This window comes from Hypanus sabinus, chromosome 4 (genome assembly GCF_030144855.1).
Source record: "Hypanus sabinus isolate sHypSab1 chromosome 4, sHypSab1.hap1, whole genome shotgun sequence".
In the NCBI taxonomy this organism is placed as follows: domain Eukaryota; kingdom Metazoa; phylum Chordata; class Chondrichthyes; order Myliobatiformes; family Dasyatidae; genus Hypanus; species Hypanus sabinus.
In genome coordinates this window covers 74,443,567-74,470,070 of record NC_082709.1, presented here as the reverse complement: position 1 = coordinate 74,470,070, position 26,504 = coordinate 74,443,567, and the positions used below count along the sequence as shown (strand labels likewise).

At 43.3% G+C, this 26,504-nt stretch overlaps 1 protein-coding gene across 2 annotated transcripts in view; it reads right to left on the bottom strand.

Moving 5' to 3' along the window:
- Positions 1-8,417: 8,417 nt before the first annotated feature.
- lss (lanosterol synthase (2,3-oxidosqualene-lanosterol cyclase)) overlaps positions 8,418-26,504 on the bottom strand; it is a 122,243-nt gene continuing 104,156 nt past the window's right edge. For both annotated transcript variants that reach the window (XM_059967423.1, XM_059967422.1), the window contains 7 exons: positions 22,442-22,547; positions 22,274-22,339; positions 20,500-20,580; positions 19,186-19,356; positions 16,758-16,836; positions 9,592-9,731; positions 8,418-8,794 (listed from right to left, as the gene is read on the bottom strand). In XM_059967423.1, the coding sequence (XP_059823406.1) occupies positions 9,594-9,731; positions 16,758-16,836; positions 19,186-19,356; positions 20,500-20,580; positions 22,274-22,339; positions 22,442-22,547 (641 nt within the window). In that variant the 3' untranslated portion in view covers positions 8,418-8,794; positions 9,592-9,593. The remainder of the gene's footprint in view (positions 8,795-9,591; positions 9,732-16,757; positions 16,837-19,185; positions 19,357-20,499; positions 20,581-22,273; positions 22,340-22,441; positions 22,548-26,504) is intronic.

Here is a 26,504-nt window from a genome sequence, read left to right as displayed (position 1 = left end):
TATACAGCATAAGAAGAAGCGGTCCCAACATCAACCCCTGCAGAACACCACTAGTCACCAGCAGCCAACCAGAAAAGAATCTTTTTATTCCCACTCGCTGCCTCCTACCAATCAGCCAATACTCTAATCATGTCAGTAACTTTCCGTAATACCATGGGCTCTTGGCTCTTAACTTGGTAAACTGCCTCAAGTATGGCACCTTGTTAAAGGCCTTCTGAAAGTCCATATATACTGTACAACATCCACTGCATCCCCTTTATCCTACTTGTAATCTCCTTAAAGAATCCCAACAGGTTCATTAGGCAGGATTTTTCCTGAAGGAAAGCAGGATGACTTTGTACTATCTTGTCCTGTGTCACTAAGTACTCAATCACCTCATCCTTAACAATTGACTCCAACATCTTCCCAACCACTGAGGTCAAGCTAACTGATCTATAATTTCTTTTCTGCTGCCTTCTTCCTTTCTTAAAGAGCGGAGTGATATTCGCAAGTTTCCAGTCCTCTGATACCACGCCAGAGTTAGATGATTTTTGAAAGATCATTACTAATGCCACCACAATCTCTAACACTACCTCTTTCAGAACCTAGGGTGCAGTTCACCTGGTCTGGGTGATTTATGTACCTTTAGGCCTTTCAGCTTTTTGAGCACCTTCTCTCTTGTTAGTGACTGCACACCCTTCAACACCTGGCACACTGCTAGTGTCTTCCACAGTAAAGGCCGATGCAAAATACCGGTACTCATTTATTTTACCAGTCATCTCCTTGTCCCGTTATTATTTCTCCAGCCTCATTTTCTAGCAGTTCTATATCCTCTGTCATTTCCCTTTTATTTGTAACAAACTTGAAAAAAACTTTTACTATCCACTTTGATATTATTTGTTAGCTTGCTTACATATTTCATCTTTTCCCTTCTAATGATTTTTTTTTGGTCGTTCTGTAGGTATATAAAAACTTCCCAATCCCCTATCTTCTCTCTAATTTTGTTTTGTTGTATGCCCTCTCTTTTGCTTTTACAATAACATTTTTTTTCCCTTGTCAGCCATGGTTGTACTATTTTGCCATTTGAGTATTTCTTTATTTTTGGAATACTTACGTCCTGTACCCCCACAATTTTCCCAGAAACAAACTCCATTCCTGCTCTGCAATCATCCCTGCCAGCATCTCCTTCCAATTTACTTTGGCCAACTCCTCTCTCATACCACTGTAATTTCCCTTATTCTACTGAAACATTGCTACATCAGATTTTACTTTCTCCCTATCAAATTGAACTCAATCACATTGTGATCACCGGTTCATAAGGGTGCTTTTACCCGAAGGTCCATAATCGCCTCTGGTTCATTGCATAACACCCAATCCAGTTTAGCTGATCCCCTAGTAGGCTCAATGACAAACTGCTCTAAAAAGCCATCTCTTAGGCATTCAACAAACTTACTCTCATGTTAAAATCTCCCATGCCTACCATAACACTGCCCTTTTGACACACCTTTTCTATTTCCTGTTGTAATCTGTGGTCCACATCCCAGCTACTGTTGGGAGGCCTGTATATAACTCCCATCAATGTCCTTTTACCCTTGCAGTTTCTTAACTCAACCCACAAGGATTCAACATCTGCCAATCCTATGTCACATCTTTCTACTGACCTGATACCATCCTTTACCAGCAGAGCTACACCACCCCCTCTGTCCATCTTCCTGACCCTCCAATATAACTTGTAACCTTGGACATTCAGCTCCCAATTACAACCATGATTCAGTGATGGCCACATCATACCTGGCAACCTATAATATTGCAACAAGATCATCCACCTTATTTCCTACACTCCACACATGACCATATTTGGTATCCTTTCTGATTCTGCATCTGTAATGTTTTGATACTCAGCCTGTTGGCTGCAACTAAGTCCCGTCACCTGCCTGCCCTTCCTGACAGTCGGACTGCACGCTATCTTTACTTTTTTACCATCCGTTCTTTCCTGAATTCCTTCACTCCAGTTCCCAGCCCCCTGACAAATTATTTTAACCCCTCCCCAACAGCTCTAATAAACCTGTCTGCAAGAATATTGGTTCCCCTTGGGTTCAGGAGCAACCCGTAACTTTTGAACTGGTCATATCTCCCCCAGAAGAGATTCCAATGATCCAAGAACCTGAAGCCCTGCCCCCTGCACCAGCTTCTCAGCCACACATTTATCTGCCAAATCATCCTGTTTCTACCCTCACTGGCACATGGCACAGGTAGCAATCCACAAAATTACTACCCAGGAGGTCCTGCTTCTCAGCTTTCTCTTTTCAGGACCTCTTTGCTTTTCTTTCCCATGGGAGTCATTGGTACCAATATGTACAAGACATCTAGATGCTCTCTCTCCCTCTGCAAAATGTGTCAAGTTCACATCCACAGAATCTCCTGTCCGTTCTCTCACTCTCGAGTCCCCTGTCACTACCACTCCCTTCTGCTCTCTCTTTCCCTTCTGCACCACGGACCCATGCTCAGTCGCCATGGCATTCTCCCACAAAAGTATCCAAGGCAGTATACTTGTTTTTGAGGGGAATGGCCACAGGGTGCTCTGCTCCAACTGCCTATTTCCATTTCTCCTGACAGTCACTCAGCTACACATCTCCCTCAGCTTCAGGGTGACTACTTCCCTGTAACTTTGATCAATTATCTCCTTGCTCTCCCGTACGAGCCAAAGGTCATTCAGTTGCTGTTCCAGATCCCTAACATCGTCTTCAAGGAGCTGCAGCCGGATGCACTTCACACAGATGTAGTTCCCCGGGAGACTCTGGGTCTCCCAGTTCTCCAACATCTGGCACGAAGAACACACCACAGCCATTTAAATGGTACAGTGAGAGAAAAAAAACAAAAATTAAGCTGCCTGTCCTGCCTCTCTTTTAGCCATGTTTCCATAATGGCTGTTAAATCTCAGTCCACACCAAACACTTCCGCCTTACCCATCAGACCTCCTGCATTGGAATAAATGCAATTTAATCCATAGGCTTTCTTCACTCTCGGTCATTCCTTGGTCTGTCACATCTACTGAACAAGCGGTCACTGACTTCTGCAACATTTTCTAACCACTCATTTGCCTCCCCGCTGCTCAGAATCCCATCTCCCTATGCCAAACGAGTTTAAACTCATCCTAGAAGCACTGACAGGATATTGGTCCCCCTTCCAAGTCAAGTGCAACTCATCCCTCTTGTACAGGTCAATCCTGACCAAGGAAAGATCCCAGTTGCCCAAAATTCTGAATCCTTGTCCCCTACATCAATTTTTAGACACTCATTCATCTACAATATTCTCCTATTCTTACCCTCACCAGTACTTGGGCTTGGGATTCAAGGTCCTGCTTTTTATAAACTTCTCCAGCTCCCTATATTCATTCGAAGTTCAAAGTAAATTTATTATCAATGTATGTCACCATTGTTATGTACCCCGTAACTGGGTCACTTACCAGCAGATAGAGGTCCGTTGAAGTCTGATGGTACTATTTTTAACAGTATTTATTGATAAAAATACACAAAAATAATATCAATGCAAACATACAGATAATATACGTCGTCAATACTAAATCTAAAAGCGCGGGTATAATAATAATCAATAAAAAATAGCTCTGTCGTTGTCTAGGGGATAATGTATTGTCCGATGGAAATATAAAAGTCACTTTAGTTCATTCAAGCTGCAGCTTTTTGGTTGGAGAGAAAGACGGGTTAAAACTTGCCCATTCCTTTTATGATGTCAATCCTTCGAGAGTCATTGGGAGCTGATTTCCCCATTGTTAGCTAAAAACCGTTCTTCTGTGGTCAAGGCACACCGATTCCGGGGCAAATGGAAACAGACGCACGTGGCCTTCCCACCAGCTTTCGCTATTATGGGATCGCTAGCAATTCTTCTGGTGCGTCTGAGGGGCTGTTCCCTAGACCCTCTTTTATCCTGACTCACAGGGTCTCAGATGTCAATCAGGTTGGGATGATGCAATCCCTCCACCAACCTCCCCCTCGGTTCATTGCCTGGGGCTTCGATGCATCGTACAGGATTCAATACACAATCCCGTCTCCAAGAGACAATGACCGTTTCCCGTAGCTTTATATCACCGGGGGGGGGGGGGGGGGTCAAGACATTCCAAACGTCTCTCTCTCATTTCCTGGATCTCCTGACCCAAATCAATAGCGATCCTGCGATTCTCAAAAAAAGAGGGGGCTGCAAGTGTAACACCATATACTACCCTGAGATTCATTTTCTTGAAAGCCTTCACAGGAGAACAGAGAAATACAATAGATTCAATGAAAAACCACCCACAGCTCACATTACTCTCTGTCTTCTGTGATCTGACAAACAACCAACTGGAAAAAGACAAACTGCAAATACAATAAATACATAAATAATACTGAATACATGAGTTGTTGAGTCTATTGGAAATGAGTCCATAGTTTGTGGAATCAGTTCAGTGTTAAGATGAGTGACATTATCAATACTGGTTCAGGAGCCTGATGGTTGAAGGGTAATTACTGTTCATGAACTTGGCTGAGCCCTCTGGTTCCAGACACCACCCTATAGGAAACCTATATTCAACAGGTTTCAATGAGAACCCCTCCCACCCCAAAACAACAGGCTAAACCTGAGTGCAAGCCCAGAGCCATTAAATGCTCCTCATTCCTCATTTATCCCTTTAATTCTCGGGATCATTCTCATGAACTTCCTCTGGACCCTCTCCAATGCCAGCACATCCTTTCTTAGATATGGGGACTCAAAATTGCTCTCAATACTCCGAGTGTGTCTGACCAATATCTTATAAAGCCTCAGCATTATATCCTTGCTTTTATATTTCAGTCCTTTTGAAATGAATGCTGAACTCTGCATATGCTTCCTTACCAACTCAACCTGCAAGTTAACCTTTAAGCAATCCTGCATGAGGTCTCCAAAGTCCCTTTGCAGCACTGATTTCTGAATTTGCTCCCCATTTAGAAAATAACCTATGTCTTTATTTCTTCTACCAAAGTGCATGACAACACATTTCCCTCCATTGCATGCCACCTGCTACTTTTGACCCATTCTCCTAATCTGTCAAAGTCCTTCTGCAGACTTCCTGCTTCGGCAACATTACCTGCCCCTTCACCTATCTCTACATCATCTGCAAACTTGGCCACAAAGCCATCAATTTCATCATCTAAATCATTGACATATAATGTGAAACTATGTGGTCCCAACAGCGACCCCCTGTGGACAGCAACTAGAATAGACCCCTATTATTCCCACTCTTTGAGCCTCCTGCCAGCCAGTATCCTTCTATCCATGTTGCTATCTTTCCTGTAATACCATGAGTTCTTAACCATTTAGCAGCCTCATGTGCTGCACCTTGTCAAAGGCCTTTTCAGAATCCAAGTTAACATTCATTGACTCTCCTTTTTCTGTTATGTCCCCAAAGAATTCTAACAAATGGTCAGGTAAGTTTTGCCCTTAAGGAAATTATGCTGACTTTGGCCTACTTTATGAAGTGTCTTCAAGTACCCTGAAATCTCATCCTTAATAATGGACTCCGACTTCTTCCCAACCGTTGAGTTCAGGCTAACTGGCCTATAATTTTCTTTTTTTGCCTTCCTCTCTAAAGGGTGGAGTGACATTGCAAGTTTCCAGTTCTCCAAAACTATTCCAGAATCTAGTGATGCTTTAAAGATCATTACTAATGCCTCCACATTCTCTTCAGCTACTTCTTTCAGAATTTTGGGGTGTAGTCTATTTGGACCAGGGGACTTTCAGACCTTTCATCTTTGCAAGCACCCTCTCCTTAGTAATGGCAAATACACTCACTTTTGTCCATGACACTCAAATTTCTGGCATACTGCTGGTATCTTCCAGTGAAGTGATGCCAAATAGTTATTGAATTCATCTGCCATTTCTTTGTTCCCAATTACTACCTCTCCAGCATCACTTTCCAGGGGTCCAATAAACTTTAGGTATCCTCTTTTATATTACTGGCTGACTTATGTTCATATTTCATCTTTGTCTCCTTATGCTGTTTTGGTTGCCTTTAGATGTTTTATAAAAGATTCGCAATTCTCGAACTTCCCACTATTTTTTTTTCGCTTTTACGCGGTTTTTGACTTTGTCATCACAGTTGCCTCATCCTTCCATTAGAATATTACTTATTTCTTTGGGATGAATCTATCCTGTACCTTCCGAATTGCTCCCAAACCCTATAACTATTGCTGTTCTCCCATCACCTCTTCTAGTGACTGCTTCCAACTAACTTTGGTCATCTCCTCACTCATGCCTCTGTAATCCCCTTTGCTCCATGTAATACTGATACATCTGATTTTAGCTTCTCTCTCTGTCAAACTGCAGGGTGAATTCTATCACATTATGATCACTCTACCCTTAGGGTTCCTTTACCTTAAGCTCCCTAATCAAATCCCGTTCAATACATAATACCCAATCCAGTCAGCAATCAGCTCTTTAGTTTTAGTAACATTGAGCAAGAGGTTGTTGTGACTCCACTCAACCAGGTGTCCCGGATCTGCTGCCTCATCACCGCTTGTGATTTGAGGAGGAAATGTTGTTGACAATCCTCACTGACTGAGATCTGCTCATCAGTAAGTCAAGTAACCAGTTGCAGAGGGTGGTACCGAAGCCCAGGTCTTCAAGCTTGATGATGAGTTCGGAGGGGATAATTGTGTTGAATGCTGACCTAAAAGTCACACCAAAGGTTCAGGAATTCTGAACCAAATTTTACCATGGCCATTGCCAGGAAGCAAAACTTCCGAGAGCTGCTTAAATTGTGTCAGGGTTTCTTCCCAGCATATCACCATGAATTAACAGACTGCCCAAGTCCTCAATGATAAATAATTATTAGTTCACCCAACATATGTGGCAAGGAATAAAAAATAAACTTCACCAAAAAAAAAATTCCAACATTCCGTTAGGACATCTCATTATGAGGGTGAAGCAACCAGGAACCTTTCAGTTGCAATGACACAACCAATCAAACCCTTCACAGGGACACAAGAGACAGCAGGCACTGGAATATGGAGAAATAAAGAGAACAAACTACAGGAGGAACTGATTGGGTCAGACAGAATCTGTGGAGGGAAAGAAATGGTTAATGTTTTAGTTGGGACCAGAGGAGTTAGAATAAAGGGAGGGGTAGATGACAGCTGAGGTGGGGTACTGCGTTAGCTGCTCCTGAGGAAGACTTCCTTACGCGGGTGAGAGACCACAGGTAGACCAAGTGTGAAAATATTGCAGAGCGCCTTCTCTGTCCATAATGACCATTCTGACTTTTCAGTTCACCCCCACCCTTTGTCCACACTGATGTCTGTACTTGCTGCCAGAGTGAAATGGTGAGGCCAAATACAAAACTGACGAAAAACACATCATATTCCATTTTCATAGCCTGTGACCCAATAGCATGACCACTGAATTTTCCAATTTTATGTCCCCCACTCCCAGTTTTCCTTTCCCCAATCCCACCAGTCCAGCACAGGTCTCCCTCCATTCACCCTTTCCATTCCTCTCCCATCACTACCATCCCATCACCAGTTTTCCCCTATCACCTATCCCACCTGGCACTATCTGACCTCATCTGTTTCCACCTTCCAAACCTTCTCCCTGCCTCTGCCCCTTTGGCTCAATCTGCCCGTTACCTCCCTTCTCAGCTGGTTCCACCTATCATCAGCCTGCCCCAGCCTCATCCCTCCCTCTCAACACTTTACAGTGCCCATTCCCCCCACTACACACTCAGCCCTGATAACCAACCCTTTCCCTCCACCAATGTTGCTCCAAAGCCTCCGCAGGTTTTGTACATAACAGGTTGCATCTCGACTGAAGAAATAAAGACACACACACACCTGCAAGACGTTTTCCCCATTACTAATCACGCAGGAAAATCAGCTCAGCAAGCTCTCCTAGTCTCACTGTATTCGACACTTCTTACCGATATTTATTGTTTTAATTAACATGAATGATCAGAATTAGCCTAATTCTGCAAAGCCACATGTGATGGTGTAGAAAACTGTCTGACATCAATCTCCACATCCCCAGCTGACTGAGGGACGTTGTGTAGGCCTGACTCACATAGCTGATGGTCATAGTAAGTGAGGAGGCTGGTTTCAGAATCAGTTTGATCTGATGAACACTCAGCACTCGTCATTAACACAAATATTTCAGCGAAGACACAACTGCGCATGGTCTTCTTCAATCCAAATCCTGCTCACCACCCCCCACACCTCTGCATAGTGTAACAAAATTTAGACATGTGTCCAAAGGAAGCTCTCACAGTACAGCATTCTTCAATAAAGAAACTTCTGGCAAATGGCCACCTCTACAATACTGCAACATAATTCTTCGCTCTGTCTAAAGCTGGCAGTTAAATATTGCTAAGTAATGAGTTTTCATCTGATTTCACCTTAACTCAGAGGACAAGGGGTATAAATGGTTAGACAAAAACTTGTTTTAGTTTAATTAATTTATCACAGTACATTACAGTTGTTGAGCCGAACGTTTGGTTCTGTTGTGCAATCCCTACCAGTATAAACCTTAATTGATAAAACTAATGGATTATACTGTTAGATGGACCTCAACGTCTTTGTTTTGTTCCACTTAATAACATTTAGATCTTGACGTGAATTCCAAGTAGACAAAGAAGTATAATGGTGGAACCGACACACTGTTTGATTAGACTCCATTTGCAAATACAAGATTGGTGCAAATACTCGTAGAAGTCAGCTCATCACAAACTCTATCAATCATGTCTTCTTGCTCGAGGAATTTCACTTTCATCCCTTCCTCTGGAACAGCTGTCCATTTGCTGTGGAGGAAATTGGAAAAAGAAGAGTCTTAAGCATTAAACAGATTGGAGAAGAGTCGAGGGGATGTCCTGGTAATATATTAATATCAATTGTGTTCCTTCATCCACTAGAACAATTAACAATGCAGTCAACACTGAACTGATACCATAACCTATGGACACACTTTCGAAGACTCTATAGCTCATGTTCTATTATTTATTTATTATTTTTATTTTAATTTGAGTTTGTCTTCTTTTGCAAATTGTTTACTTGTCAGTGTGTGTGTAGGTTTTTATCGACTCTATTGTATTTCTTTGATCTACTGTGAATGCCAGCAAGTAGATGAATCTCAGAGTAGTATATGGTGACATTACATAAGCTGTTAAATATTCACTTTGAATTTTGAATATAGTATCATCAAGATTCAACACCATCCACTTTCGGCATTGGTACGGCGGGGAAGTAGATATATTTGATCCCTCCAGGGCTCCAGTAGTCAATTTCCTATTCCCTTTGAATAGTTACATTCTCAAATCACTGAATCTCTAACATTGTCACACCCTAATCTATATAACCACACAACGATTACAGCATGGAAACAGGCCCTCAGCCCTTCTAGTCCGTACTCCCACTTAGTCCCAACGACCTGCACTCAGCCCGTAACCCTCCATTCCTTTCCTGTCCATATACCTATCCAATTTTACTTTAAATGTATAGGCTAAACAGGGTACATGTCCTCAATTTATAAATTAATCTTGACTGCTAGTTCTGTTCTCTCACATGTGGGTGACCTTAGCAATATCTGAAACACTTGTACCCTCAGAGGTCCAGACTGCCAATCTCAGCAGAGCCAGGGTAAGTTCTTGCAAAGCGTCCCAGAGTCCATATGGGGAAGATATTTCTGTAGGAGGTATAACTGATTGCGCAGGTCTTATTGAAAACTCCGGCAATGTTCTCCTGTGGGAAAATAAAAGACACAAAAACAGGAGTCAAAAGGTAAGTTAGTCTCTAAGCAAGAAAGTAATTATTTGAAAGGCATGCACCGTCGTACGAAGCTGCAGCAAAAATGAAAACCCAACAGGACATTTCATCGTAGAGGCTTCTGACAAAAGTACTGATAATGAGATTTTAATATTCATATACACTTGAGAACGCAGACAGCTCAAGTTCCAGAACAGCTAGCTCAATTGTAAATATATCCTGACTGGAAACATCATGGTCTGATGTGGCGATTGCAATGTCAGAGAAGCCACAGAGAGTAGTGGATTCAGCCCGATACTTCATGGCACATACCACCCCACTGTCGGTAGTATCTCCCTCATGAAGGTAACGTTTATCAAAGAACTCCACCACATGGGCAATGCCACCTTTTCACAGCTACCATCGGGCAGGGGATACAGAAGCCTGAAGTCCCACACCATCAGGCTCAAAAACAGTTACCTCTCTTCAGCCATTTGGCTCGTGAACCAACCTGCACAACCTGAAGCACTACGTCAGTGTAACAACACTACGACCGCTCTGATCACCTTGCACTAAAATAGACTTCTTTGTTAAAATATGATCTCCCTTGCAAAAGTTGTTTATAGTTCATGTATAACTTACAATTGCTTGTGAACACTGCTTATATGATGCTATGTGCCTCTGATGCTGCAGCAAGTTAATTTACCCATTGCCCCTGTGCATAAATGTACTGTACTTGTGCGTAGGATAATAAACTTGACTTTGACTTTACACATAAAACCATACAATTACAGCCCTTCTAGTCCATGCCAAACGCTTACTCTCACCTAGCCCACCGACCTGCACTCAGCCCATAAACCTCCATTCCTTTCCTGTCCATATACCTATCCAATTTTTTTTTTTAAATGGCAATATTGAACCTGCCTCTACCACTTCTACTGGAAGCTCGTTCCACACAGCTACTATTCTCCAAGTAAAGAAGTTCCCCCTCGTGTTACCCCTAAACTTTTGCCCCCTAACTCTCAACTCATGTCCTCTTGTTTGAATCTCCCCAACTCTCAATGGAAAAAGCCTAACCACATCAACTCTATCTATCCCCCTCATAAGTAATTATTTTGGAGCTGCTTTCCGGGGAACGCGCTAGACGGTAGCGCGATATTAATACGCAGCAGCCTCTCCAGACTCTGGATTGGGGATTGCCAAACGTTACGTGGATTTTCTGGTGTAGTCTGTTTTGTCATATGCTTTTGTGATATCATTCTGGGGGAACACTGTCTCATTTTTTAACTGCATTGCATTTGTGGTTTCTAAATGACAATAAACTGAATTTGAATCTGATAATTTTAAATACCTCTATCATCCCCCCTCAACTTTCTACGCTCCAAAGAATAAAGACCTAACTTGTTCAATCTTTCTCTGTAACTTAGGTGCTGAAACCCAGGCAACATTCTAGTAAATCTCCTCTGTACTCTCTCTATTTTGTTGACATCTTTCCTATAATTTGGTAACCAGAACTGTACACAATACCCCAAATTTGGCCTTACCAATGCCTTGTACAATTTTAACATTACATCCATCTGGACAAACATGTCTCTGAACCAGAAGAGGCCGTCATAGATTAAATAATGAGTAGCGAGCCTGAACTATTTCAACAAGCCAACGATCAGGAGAACCAAATCAGCAGCGACCATAATGGGACCACAGACAAGCCTCTGGATGGAAGCAAACATTTACATTAATAAGTAATTGCACAAAACCTGGATTGGGCGTCAGACCCAAAACAGACACCCAGAATATTTTCTGAAAGCTTAGCAGAAAAATCATTGTGGTCATCTTCCCTGAAGCACTAGAATACCAAGCAGTGAGAGATAGGTTACTACTGTGCAGAGCTGTATTTAGATTGCCTTGAAATTCCTCTGTCTCACTGCCACTCTGACCTACACACTGTGACCTTCTGTCCTGTCACACAATAGCATCACATTTGCTATCTGGGCATCTTGCTGACTGTTGTAGGCTTAATTCTATAACCTCAGGTAACTTGGTTTCACAGTCTGCATCGGTAATCTAACTGTGAAATTACTCAGCTTGTTTGTTTACTCTTTCACAAAGAAGGCTCGGAAGCGCACGTACTCTCAGAAGTTTGCGCAGATTCGGCACGCCATCTAAAACTTTGAATTTCTATAGACGCACAGTAGAGAGTATCCTAACTGGTTGCATTACAGCCTGATATGGAAATGCCAGTGCTCAGGAACAGAAAGGTCTACAGCCCAGTCCATCACAGGAAAAACTCCCCAGCAATGAGCACAGTTACATGGAGCACTGTCATATATAAAAAAAAATCAGCATCCATCATCAAGTACAGCCACCAACTTGGCCAGGCCAACAGAGAACAAAGAACACTACAGCACAAGTACCGGCCCTTCAGCCCACAGAGTTGTGTTGAACCAATTAAATTAGTAATCAAATTGCCAACTAAACTAATCCTTTCTGCCTACATAATGTCCATGTCCTTCCATTTACTTCACATTCATGTGCCTAACTAAACATCTCTTAAAAGTCCTTAATGTATCTGTCTCTACCACCACCCCAGACAGCACGTTTCAGGCACCCAGCACTCTGTGTAAAAAAAACATACGTGCCCTCTGCTATTAGACATTTCAGCTCCAGGTAAAAGCATACTGTCTACTCTATCCACGCCTCTCATAATCTTATAAACCTCTATCAGATCTCCCCTTAGTCTCCGCCGCTCCAAAGAAAGCAACCCAATTGTCCGACCTCTCGTTATAGCACACGCCCTCTAAACCAGACAGCTTCCTGGTAAACCTCATCGGCACCCTCTCCAAAACCTCCACATCCTTCCTATAATGGGGTGACCAGAACTGTCTGGTCAATACTCCAAATGCTGCCCAACTAGAGTTTAATAGATCTGCAACAGAACTTCCTGACTTTTGAACTCGATGCCTCGACTAATAAAGGCAAGCGTGCCAAATGCTTTCTTAGCCACTCTATCAACCTGTGTAGCCACTGTCAGGGAGCTATGAACTTGGACCCCAAGATCCCTCTGCTCTTCAAAACACTGTTAAGGGTCTTGGCTCCAACAGTGTATTGAATCTTCACCTTTGACCTGTGCTGAGCAGCAGGCTAGAATGTTCACTGAGATCTTTAACCCCTCACTTCAGCAGTCTGAGGTACCCATCTGCTTCAGTTACACTGCTACCCAAGAAGAACACAGTAACCTGCCTCAATGACTACGATCCAGGGGCATTTATGTCCACTGTGATGAATTGTTTTGAGAGGTTGCTGATGTAATGCATCAACTCCTGCCTGAGAGGCGACTTGGATCTGCTCCCATTTGCTGACCAGAGCAACAGGTCCACAGCAGACACCATCTCACTCGACCCTGGAACATCTGGACAGCAAACATGCACATCTGGATGCTCTTTATCGATTACAGCTCACCATCATCAGCTGAAAACTAATCAATAAGCTCCACAACCTTGGCTTCAATACCTCCTTGTACAATCGGATTCTTGAATTTCCTCATTTACAGACCGCAGTCAGTTCGGATTGACAACAGCATCTCCTTCATGATCTCCATCAGCACAGATGCACTATGAAACTGTGTGCTTAAACCCTCTGCTCTACTTGCTTTACACTTAAACTGTGAGGCTAAGCACAGCTCCAATACTATATCAGTTTTGCTGACAACACCACTGTCGTAGGCCGAATCAGAGGTGGTGGTGAATCAGCATATCGGAGGGAGATTGAAAATCTGGCTGAGTGCTGTCCAAACAACCACCTCTTACTCAATGTCAGCAAGACCAAGGAGCTGGTTATTGGCTTCAGGTGGAGGAAACCAGATGTCCATGAACCAATCCTCATCAGAGGATCAGAGGTGGAAAGGGTCAGCAACTTTAAATTCCCCAGTGTTATTATTTTGCAGGACCTGGTATGTAAGTGCAATTATGAAGAAAGCACAGCAGCGCCTCTACTTCCTTAGGAGTTTGCGTAGACTTGGTGTGACATCTAAACTTTTGCACGTGTTCCTGGATTCTGGTTCCTCTTTATTTTCTGCTTTTGAGCGGTTTGATTGGGGCGGCTGATGCGGACTTTGGCACTTCAGTGAAGAACGGTCCTGCAGCCTGCATCCGGAACTGAACTAAGCTGAATACTACTCGTTTAGTGTTTAATATTATACTCACTTTTTGCTGTTCGTGCAATTTGTTCTTTATTTTCGTTCGTTGGTTATTTGATGTTTTCTTTAACTGGTTCCATGGTGTTTCTTTGTTTCATGGCTGCCTGTGGGCTGAGCTGTATTCTGTATATATAACCTTGAAAATAAATGTACTTTGAATCTTTGAACTTCTATAGATGTGTAGCGGAGAGTATATTGACTGGCTGCATCACAGCCTGGTATGGAAACACCAATGCCTTTGAACGGAAAATCCTACAAAAAGTAGTGGATACAGCCCAGTCCACCATGGGTAAAGCCCTCCCCACTATTGAGGACAATTACATGAAACGTTGTCGCAGGAAAGCAGCATCATCATCAGGGATCCTCACCACCCAGGAGATGCACTCTTCTCATTGCTGACATCAGGAAGGTGGTACAGGAGCCTCAGGACTCACACCGCCAGATCAGGAACAAATATTAGCCCTCGATCATCAGGCTCCTAAAGGGAGATAACTTCACTTGCCTCATCATTGAAATGTTCTCACAACCTATGGACTCACTTTCAAGGATTCTTTATCTCATGTTCTTGATATTTATTGCTTATTTATTTACTGATATTATTTCTAACTACGTATTTATTTTAAGGATTAGTTTGTCTTCCTTTGCACATTGGTTGTTTGTCAGTCTTTGTGTGCAGTTTTTCACTGATTTTATTATATTTCTTTGTGCTACTGTCTATGCCTGTAAGAAAATGAACCTTAGGATAGAATGTGATGACATATACGTACTTTGAATCTCACCTTTCTTTCCCCCATTTTACCCCATCCCCACTGTACTTGCATTATTCCCACTTCTGATGTGATCTTTAACCCTGCTTCTCTTCTCACAAATGCTGCCTGACCTGCTGAGTACTTCCAGCATTTTCTGTAATTATTTCGGATTACCAGGATCTGCAGTTTTAAAAAAATTTTCCCTTAAGGATGGGCAATAGATATTCATCTTGCCAATGGCGTTCAGATCCTGAGAAATAAATATAATGAAAAATAAAAGGCCGACTGCTTCCCATATCGCGGCAGAAAATGATGACAACATTCACGTGCCGCTACGCTCTGGATGAACTGTGAAATGCTGATTGTCCTCAGATGCTCCTGGATTCCTCAAGCAGCTCGTGTGTTGCCACCATCTTGTGCAACTTTTGACTTAACACAAAGCTCAGTTCAGTCAGAGTAGGGACCCACAGCAGTCATCTCAAAGCAGTAGCGAGACCCAAACGTCTCTGCAAATCTTCCCACGTTCACCGCCTGTTTCAGTAAACCAAGATCAGTGTTGCCCGTCAGGCCAGCCCCTACACTGCTTTTCTTTCAGTCCGTTAGTTCTGATTGGCAGGACAAGTCATCCATAGGCCCATCTTTGCTCAAAGTGTAGGTGTATCTGGTGGCTCCAAGAACTTTGAAACATAGACCATGAGACACCGCGTCAGAGTTAGGCTATCCAGCCCATCGAGTCTGCTCCGCCATTCTATAGCAGCTGATCTATTTTCCCACTCAACCCCATAACCTTTGACACCCCGATCAGGAACCCATCAACCTCTGTTTTAAATAAACCCAGTGACTTGGCCTCTACAGCCATCTGTGACAATGAATTCCACAGATTCACCACTCTCTGGCTAAAGAAATTCCTCCTCACCTCTCTTCTAGAGGAACATCCTTCTATTCTTGAGGCTGTGTCCTCTGATTCTAGACTCTCCCACTATTGGAAACATCCTTTCCATGGCCACTCTACCTCAGTTTCTCAATATTGGGTAGATTTCAAGGAGAAACCCTTTCATTCTCCTGCACTCCAATGAATAATGTCCCATCCTGCTCAACCTGTTAACATACTCACTCCCTTCAGCCACAATGTCCTCATAAATCCCCACGGCATCCTTTCCAGATTTAAAATACTTTCTACTATTCTGGTTAAAAGATAAGCAATTGCAGACCCATGAGCCTTACAACAGTAGTGGGGAAGAAATTGGAAACATAACTTTGAGGGATCAGATTAATGAGAACTACAAAAAGCAGGGACTGATGAGATCTTGCCAGCTTAGCTTTGCCAAGGGAAGACCCTGCGTGACCAATTTGATTTTTTGTAGAGGTAACAAAATGGGTTTATTTAGCACTCAGGACTTCAACTCAACTCACATGGAGATCAATAAGTCCTTTAACAAGGCCTCACGTGGGGGACCATTCCCAAAGGTTGGCGTAGATTAGAAGACATCTGGAAAAGTATGTGGATCATACTTTAGAGGAATATGGGGCAAACACGGGTAAAAGGGACTAGCCTGGATGGGCACCTAATCCAGTCCCATTTATCCACGTGGATTAGTTTGGTCGAAAGGCCTGTTTCTGACCTGTATCACTCCAAGACTTGATATCTTGGAAAAAACAGATGCACTCTGAAAATAAGAAATCTCTAAAGAGAATGGGCCAGCTTTGAGGGTGGGGAGGGATGGTGGATGTGAGTGCAGCTTGGTACTCAACTCAGATAACACAACCCTTTCCAGCACCAGTTCAATTCCCACCACTGTCTGTAAGGGGTTTGTGTGTTCTCCCCATGACTGTAGGTTTCCTCCCACTTACTGAAGACATGCCGGTTAGTAGATTACATGGGTGTAACTGGGCAGCACAGACTCGTCAGGTCAGAAGGGCCCAACACTGTGCTGTGTCCCTAACTAATCTCCGGCAAAGATTTCTGCTTTCTTAAGTGAAGGTATAAATACCAGAGATATGAAACACGGAGTTAAATGACACGTGACTGGGCAGACACTGGAAAAAATAAATACATTATCCCAACTGAAAGTATCTCACCTGAGGCCAATCGCCATTTGGCAACTGCTTTTCCATCAGCAGCTTAACCCCTCGTTCTATTGCTCGTGTGCCAGGGTACCTGGGCAGAATTGCAGAGGGAAGGTGATCAGGAGTTGGTGCGTAGTGAAGAGGAGAGAGGAAAACAAAGTTAATGTGGTTATCTCAGAGCCAGAAAGACACAGCCCGCACACAAAATCGGAGACCGCACAGCAGCGCTCCAAAAGGCTCATTGTAACTTATAAACAACACACACAAAATGCTGGTGGTACGCAGCAGGGCAGGCAGCATCTATAGGAAGCACAGTCGACGTTACGGGCCGAGACCCTTCATCAGCCCGAAACTTTGACTGTGCTTCTCCCTATCCATGATTTCCTCATGTTGTAGTTTATAAATTTTTTTTGTGTGTATTTCACTGTATTGTTGAGACAAAACAACATAATTCACAACATAGGTTAGTGATATTAAATCTGATTCTCATTCTGCACTATATATAAATGGCTTAATTCATATATATATATTTTTTTATTGAATTCTTGAAGAGCTATGCATAAACAACTGACAACCAACCAATGCCCCTCTGACTCTCAACACAGGTGCTCCTCAGGGCTGTGTACTAAGGCCCCTTCTCTACTCTCTGTACACCCATGACTGTGTTGCCACCCATAGCTCCAATCTATTAATTAAATTTGCTGACGACACTACACTGATTGGCCAAATCTCAAATAATAACGAGGCAGCCTACAGAGAAGAAGTCACCACCCTGTCACAGTGGTGTCAAGAAAGCAACCTCTCCCTCAAAGTCACAAAAACAAAGGAGCTGGTTGTGGACTACAGGAGGAATGGAGACAGGCTAACCCCTATTGACATCAATGATCTGGGGTTGAGAAGGTGAACAGCTTTAAGTTCCTTGGCATAAACATCACTGAGGATCTCACATAGCACAACAGTGCCTCTTTCACCTCAGATGGTTGAGGAAGTTTGGTATGGGCCCCCAAATCCCAAGAACTTTCTACAGGGGCACAACTGAGAGCATCCTGACTGGCTGCATCACTGACTGGTACTCAATCACAGGACTCTGCAGAGAGTGGTGCGGACAGCCCAGTGCATCTGTAGATGTGAACTTCCCACGATTCAGGACATTTACAAAGACAGGTGTGTAAAAAGGGCCCAAAGGATCACTGGGGACTCGAGTCACCCCAACCACAAACTGTTCCAGCTGCTACCATCCAGGAAATGGTACCGCAGCATTAAAGCCAGGACCAACAGGCTCCGGGACAGCTTCTTCCACCAGACCATCAGACTGATTAATTCATGCTGACGCAACTGTATTTCTATGTTATATAGACTGTCCTGTTGTGCATAATATTTATCATAAATTACTATAAATTGCACATTTAGACGGAGACATAAAGATTTTTACTCCTCATGTATATGAAGGATGTAAGTAATATAGTCAATTCAACTCAATGTTCAAAAGAAGACAAAATGTACAAAAAAAAATAATAACTTAAGTAGCTACTGATAAATGTGGTCATACATAATATTAGGGGCACTTGAGAAACTCTTAAGATAGGCGCATAGATGATAGAAATAATGGGAAGGTTACTTAGGAGGGAAGGATTGAATTGATTTTAGAGTAGGTTAAAAGGTCAGCACAATATTGTGGGCCGAAGGGCCTGCAGAGTGATGTACTGTTCTGCGTTCTATATAATAAATACAAAAACCTGAGTTCTTAACAAGATGCACATCTGAAATGCATCTGAATCTGAACTCAAGTGCTAAGAGAGTTTGAGCAAAGTCTCTGTATTCCCACTGCAGCAGGAGTGCTATCTCACCAGCGTTTCAAAACGAGCGGCCATTACACCCACCGCTTAGCTGACTCAACTATACATCAGCTCGTCTATAAGAGCTCACGGTCCTTCTCACTGTAAATTGTTTTGTAATGAATAATGTGAAACTGAAAAACATGTAACATACAAATGAGTCATGAGAGGCCGCAGATGCTGGAAATCTGGAGGAGTGGGAAAAGAGCTGGAGCAGCTCAGGACAGGATTCCGTGGAGGGAAACGTCCCAGGTCGAGACCCTGCTGCTGGACTGGAAAAGGCGGGCAGATAGCCCGTATAGGAAAGTGGTGCAGCGAGAACTGGTGGGTGATTGGTGGATCCAGGTGGAGCAGATGGAGGGAAGTGGGCGGGGACGACGGCTGGGGCTGGGACAGGGCAGGTGGAAGTGACAGAGGGAGGAAGATGATGAAGCTGTTTTAAATTTTTTTTTTATTTCAAGCTGCAATTTCTGACGAAGAGGCCAAGCTCAGCTGGGCTTTCAGAGTAATTTATTTCACATTTAAGAAGCCATTGCTCAGAATGTTCGACATTTCGATAAAATAAAATTTAAGAATAAGAACTGTGACACTGGAGCCCGTCTCACCTGGCCGCCATTAGACCTAACACAGCCCAACAGGTGTTGTGGACTTGAGACCTCGCACTCTGCACGTAGTTCCGTTGCTCGCAGGATTCAAAGTCTTCACCCCAGCCCCCGTCCTCCATCTGCTTGGACAGAAGGAATTCACAGGCTCGGGTCACAGCTCTGCAGGCGGCCCTGGGTCAGAAAGGAAACGCAAAGTAAGGAAACCCGTACGGAATTGGAAGCAGGGTCACATGGGACAGGACCTCAACAATATGGAATCCAAAGGTTAAAATCACAGACCTACAATAAAACATTCTTTCTCCTACTTATCCAGCAAAGCTGTAGGTACACCAAATGTCTCTCTCTTTATGAGTGCAACCAAGATTCAGTCAATAAATATTTCTTAGTCTACAGGACCCTTATTTATTTATTTAGCAATTCAGCACAATAAACTCTGGTTAGACCACAGTTGGAATATTGTTTTCGGTTCTGGTCAAGTCATGTGAAAGCTAAAGGGAGGATACAGAGGAGAATTATGAGGATGCTGCCTGATTAGAGGGCATGTCTAATGAAGATACAGTGTAAGGTGACTGGAGGAACATGTAGGGGGATGTCACAGGAAAGTTCTTTACACAGAGGGTGGTGGGTGCATAGAACACCCTGCCAGGGTGGTGGCACAAGTAGATATATTGGGGCAGTTAAGAAAATCTTAGGCACAAGGATGATCTAAAAATGGAGGGCTATGTAGCAGGTTGATCTTAGAGTAGATTAAACGTTGGGACAACATCGTGGGCTTCAAGTTCAAATTAAGTTTATTATCGAAGTACATATATACTACCCCGAGAATCATCTTGTAGGAATACTGAGAATACAGTGAATACTGAGAAACACAAACCGATTCAATTAAAAACTGCTCACAAACTCAGACAATGTACAAAAAGCAAATTGTGCAAATACAAAATAGAATAAATAAATAAATAACCTACTTTCAGGGACTCTATAACCCATGCGCTCAATGAGAATGTGAGTTATAGTGTCCTAAAAACCAGTTGTTTATGTATTAGTTATTCTTTTTTTGTATTTGCACAATTTGTTGTCCATCTTTGTTTGTGTTTCTGTATTGAGAACATGACAGTGAGTCCATAGGTTGTGGAATCAAGTGAGTGAAGTTATCCACACTGGTTTAGGAACCCGATGGTTGAAGGATAACAACTGTTCTTGAATTTGACAGTGTGGGTCCTGTACCTCCTTCCCAATAGCAGCAGTGAGAAGGGAGCATGGTCTGGATGGTGGGGTCCTTGATGACGCAGAATCTAACAAGAAAAGCCAGCTCACCCTTTCTGGTACGTGTAACCCATGCAGGCAAAGGCCTCCAGGGCAAACCATGTCCCGTAGGTGAAGCACACTCCCCAGCTCCTGTGGAAAGAAAGGCAGGTTTTACTTCCGCAGCGTATGAGAACTTCCAGGACTCGACAGCCACCTACGCACTTCCCAACCAATGAAGAAAATGATAGCTGCCAGTAAGTGTCCCCTCGAGCAACAACAAAAGAAACAAGCAGATTCAGAAAGTGAACATACTGAGAAACAAAGTTTGCCATGACACACTCAATCACTCTGATAATTCTCAGGGTAGGCATGATCACACTTGAAGTCTCAGCTGAAACACGTCCATAGTGCAAAACTCGCCTTGTCTAAGGAAGGATGTTCTGGCACTGGAGAAGATTCACAATAACGATCCCGGGAATGAAAAGGTTAACATATCAGGTGCATTTGATGGTGCTGGATCTGTACTCATTGGAGTTTAGAAAAATAAGGGGATCTCATTGAAACTACTTAACGGTACATAATGCCTCATAGGCCTGATTTTATTCTCACAAATCAATGAATCTGTTTTTAAAAAAAGATCACTCCCTACTTGTACATAGTTCTTCCCTTTTGCTTGTTTTTTCTCTCCACTCTTTTCTATAAGTGTGTATACCTCAGATAAATACTTTGTGGAGATTTGTGATATATATGATTATATGATATATATGTACAATGTCTGAAATACATCTTATGGAAATGTTTGTTTGATGATAAATTTCAATAAGAAAATAAATTACAAAAAAAAACTACTTAATGGTCTAAATAGGGTGGATGTGGAGAGGACGCTTCCTCTCGAGGGGGAGTTTGGAGCACGGAGTCAGCCTCAATAGACGAGGAGGAATTTCTTTAGCCAGAGGGTGGTGAATCTATGAAATCCACTGCCTCATTTGATATATTTAAGGTGGAGGTTGATTAGTTAGGGTGTCAAAGGTTATGGGCAGAAGTCAAGAGATTGGGGTTGAGAGGGACAATAAATCAGCTGTAACAGAACTTCACAGCAGACCCAGTGGGCTGAAACGCCCAATTCTGCTCCTATGGTTTCATGCTACACTGCTGGGTAAAATTTGGGACAGGCAACACCCACCGTTTTGGTGCTGACAGTGCTATTTTGACAGATGTGAAAACACCTGCAATAATATTTTTTCACCATAAGCATTGCCACAGTTTAAGCCAAATTAAACTAAATTAAATTCATTTCCCATCAGCAAGATGTGATTTGCTTTACAACCGGCCTGAGGACTTTACCCTTGCTTCCAGCCTACAGTGTGCAGTGGCACTGCGGTATCAGTCTACCTTTCAGCACCTGACAACATGTCAGGCCGCAACAATCAATCGTACAGAGGACGAGCAGGAGCCAGCTATTTGTTCCCTCATGCCCGCTCTGCCATTCAACGAGGTTATGTTTGAATTATTTACCTCAGCCTCACTTTTCCTGCCCTAATTTCATATCCTTCGATTTCCTTCCCATCCAAAAAACTGACAACCCGTGTGTGGAAATTACCCAGGCTCCTCTTGGTTGAATAGGATTCCAAAGACTCACTTCTCGGTGGGGGGGGGAACAACCTCCTTATCAACAGAAGTGGTGGATGCGAGTTCAGGGTGACATTTAAGAGATGTTTGGATAGGTACACGAACGAGAGATAATCCTCAAAGTGAGGCTGTGGTCCAGGTGCAGGTAGACGGGATCAGCAGGCTGGCACAGACGAGATGGGCCGAGGGCCTGTTTCAGTGCCGCAGTACTCACCCTTCCCATGATCCATCTGTGTTCTGCATCCTCCGACAGTACTCAAGACCCCTTTCCAGCGTGTCTCTGGAAGGAGAAGATTAATCCATTCAGTCTCATTGCTGCACTTTGTAAAAGATTTGTGATGCAGACAGCCATCTTGTGATTGCTGGTGTCTAATATACTCACTGGATTTCACTTGCTCGGTGGTGTGGAAATTTCTTTTGGAAATGATTTAGTGCCTGCATTACTGCAGATGTGCATTCAACATAGGTGTAGTCAATCATTATATCTCCTGCGGAGAGGAAAATGAACACTGAGTCATGGAGACCGTCACTTTTGGGTAGCAGATTAGGTAAGGTGGTGCATACACTTAAGTGAGAGGGAAAAGATTTATTAGGAACTTGTAGGGCAACTTTTTTTTAAACCCAGAGAGCGGTCAGTGTATGAAATGAGCTGCCAGAGGAAGTGGTTGAGGCAGATAAATTAACAACATTTAAAAGATACATGGACAAACGTATGGATAGGAAAGGTTCAGAGGGATATGGACCAAACACAGGCAAATGGGATGAGCTCAGATGAGAACCTTGGTCAGCATGGATCAGTTAGGCTGAAGGGCCAGTTTCTGTGCTGCGTTTAAGCCTGACTTCAAAGAACAAATTTATTTCAAAAAATAAACCTCTATTTATTACAGCACAAACTTGAGATAATCAACAAGTTAGCAGGCAAGTGCAAAGTTTGAACCCGCCACCAAGCTTGACGAGAACCTTGACGTAATGGGTAATCCTCAGGACAATCAATTGTGGAAAACGTCTATTCAATCTCCAGGGTGACCCTGGGCATCTAGCTGCCCATGTCAGAGTTCAAAGTTCAAAGTAAATTTATTATCAAAGTACGTTTGTGTCACCATATACAATGCTGAGATTAATTTTCTAGTGGGCATACTCAACAAATCCATATAATCCATAATTATCCATATAATAACCATAATGGAATCAATGAAACACTGCACCGACTGGGTGTTCAACTAGTGTGCAAAAGACAACAAACTGCACAAATACAAAAAAGAAAGAAATAATGATAATAAAGAAGAAATAAATAAGAGCATGAGATGAAGAGTCCTTGAAAGTGAATCGATAAGTTATGAGAACATTTCACTGATGGGGCAAGTGAAGTTGAGTGAAGTTACGCCTTTTGGTTCAGAAGCCTGATGGTTGAGGGGTAATGATTGTTCCTGAACCCGGTGGTGTGATCCTGAGGCTCCAGTACCTTTGTTCTGATGGCAGCAGTGAGAAAAGAGCAAGGCCTGGGTGGTGAGGGTCCCTGATGAAGGATGCCGCTTTCCTATGACAGTGCTTCATGTAGATGTGCTCAATGGTGGGGAGAGCTTTACCTGTATCCTCCACTTACCTATGTTTCAGACTGGCTCTGACTGGACCTCTGGTTCCCTCCTCCTGGAGTCAATAACCAGCTCCTTGGTCTTGCCGACATCGAGTAAGAGATTGTTGTTCAGACACCACTCAGCCAGATTTTCAATCTCCCTCCAATATGCCGATTCATCACTGCCTTTTATCGGCCCATGTGTCATCAGCAAACTTGAATATGGAATCGGAGCTGTGCTTGGCCACACAGTCGTAAGTGTAAAGCGAGTGGAGCAGGGGCTATACTTCGTGGTGAACCTGTATTGATGTAGATTGTGGAGGAATATTTTTACCAATCCAAACTGACTGGTGTTCGCAAGTGAGGATATCAGGGATCCAATTCCTCAGGAGGGTATTGAGGGCAAGCTTATAGACGAGTTCTGAGGGGTTGGTGGTATTGAATGTCGAGCTGTCATTGACAAACAGCATCCTGATGTCTGCGTCTTTGCTGTCCAGATGTTCCAGGGTTGAGTGAAGAGCCAATGAGATGGCATCTGCTGTGGACCTGTTGCTCTGTCAGCACATTGGAGTGGATCCAAGTCACCTCTCAGGCAGGAGTTGATATGTTTTATCACCAACCACTCAAATCACTTCACCATTCTGGGTGTAAGTGCTACTGGACGATAGTCATTGTGGCAGGTTCTACTTTGGCACCGGTATAACTGAAGCCTGCTTGAAACAGGTGGGTACCCTGACTGCCGAATGAGGGGTTAAAGATCAGCTGGTCAGCTGAGCTCAGGGTTTTGGTCAGTACCCCATCCGGGCTGGATGCTTCTCGTGGGTTCACCTCCATGAAGGCATTGTCTGCTCCTCCACATCAATATAATTAAACTCAAGGGCTCTTCTGAGCTTCGTCTTTTGAGCACTTTACGTTCAACAATTTTATATCATGACCACTGGTATTTTCCAAGGCAGTACTTGCAGATAACCGTGTGACTACTCACAACCCAGCTCTGTTTCCTCGTTTATCTCACCACCAGTCACCTTGCACCAATAAAATGCAAGGGGTTCTGTGATGATAACCTCGCACTATAGCTTCTGCTGATTAATCATTGCTTCAGAAAACCTTCCAGAAGAACACAAACAGGAGCAGAATTCATGACCAAAGATGGTTTATCGTCATTCTTTGGTACACAAATGTAAGGAGAGTGAAATGATTGTTACTCCGAATCCAATACAGCATTAAAAAACTATAAGCATAAAGAACATAACAAAAAAAGATTTAAAGAACCACAATAAATAACGTGATTAAAGTCCCCTGTAATTATGAAGAGGCTGTCAGGTGCTTGGTTTGTAGAAGCTGATGATGTTGTAAAGCCCAACCAGTGTGTCCCTGGTGTTAGTTCTGGGGTGGGGATGTAGTTAGCAGTGATGAGCAGAAATGTAAATTCCCTGAGCAGGCAATGTGGCTGCTGTTCAACTGCACAATGTCCAAACCACACAACAGAGACTGCCCAGAACAGAAAAATGTAAATCTTGCTGAGGAACCAATAACCGTTTACAGAACAGTAATTCTGGCAGGTTCCACCGCCCATCCAGTCTCGATTGAGAAGAGTCCTTTAAATAAACTGGTAGAACTGTACAAATTACCTGCTAAAAGTTTAACGATCAAAGTTCATCTGGAAACTTCACGGAAGGCTACCGCTGTTTCTACATCACCTCACCCAAACATTTAATAATAATCACACAGCTGGGATGTGGTAGATGTGGAAGGACATGCCGGAAGAAAGTAGATCTCCTGAGTTTGCAGCTTTATCTGCTGCTTAGGGAATGGTACAATACTGAGCTACTGTAGATCAGCCTGAGAGTCTCCCCAGACTCACGGCATCTCCACTTTCATTGTAAAGTAGGGCATAAAACATTAGGTTAAATGCATTTACAATGAGGACATCAAAGGATTCATTACCTTTGGACGATAATGTACATAATTCACAATCACCAACATTGAGTTGGCGTTTCGCTGGTCTCATTTGATGACATTGTTACACAAGGGTCTTTAGCGTGGTTTGGTGTTTAGGTTTTGGAGTTCAATAAAATGTGTTACGGGTTTCATTAAACATAAAATGGCTCACTTTGTTTTATTTGCAAAAACCTACATTGGTGGTCCTGATGCTGTAGAATGATTCCAGAGTGATTGAACATGTCGGCCAACACGGTCGCTTTGAAACTGCTGGAGCTTTGGGAGCAAAATGCTGTCGCTTGTTTCGTGCAAGCTGAGGCCCAGCTGGCTCTGTGAGAAATCACCACCGACGACACCAAATTCAGCATTTCCATGGCTGTGTGAGTGGTGAGTCTGTTTGAACACCTGCCCGAACACGATAAATACATTGCTAAAAGCTCACCTTTTACAGACTTTTGGACTATCGGCGTCAAAGAGTTGCTCTCCTTGCCTGGTCTCAGTGATGCTAAGCCATCAGAGCTAACGGACCAGATGCTGTCTCTCCTGGGAAATCACCATCCTTGCTTTATTTAAAGAACTCTTCATGTAGCAAATGCCTGAGCAAGTTCACATAGACCTCGCTAATGCACCCATGAGGGACTACAGGGAACTTGCTAATATGGCTGACGGTCTACACTCAGCCTGGCAGTGATGCATCATTCCTCCTCCTTTCTCTACCTCAATAAGCCTGGTCAGCCAGGACCCCCAACACCAGGACGACCCGTGGCTGCAAAGCAGACGATGCCAGGTCTGTGTTTTTATTACGCTGGCTGTGGTAGGAACGCAGCTTTGACAGTGCCAGCACTTCAGATCATCAGAGATCTGTGAACACTGTGGATTCCAGCTGCCAGGGTCGTCGTCTGTTCATTACAGACACTCTTTCAGGACAATG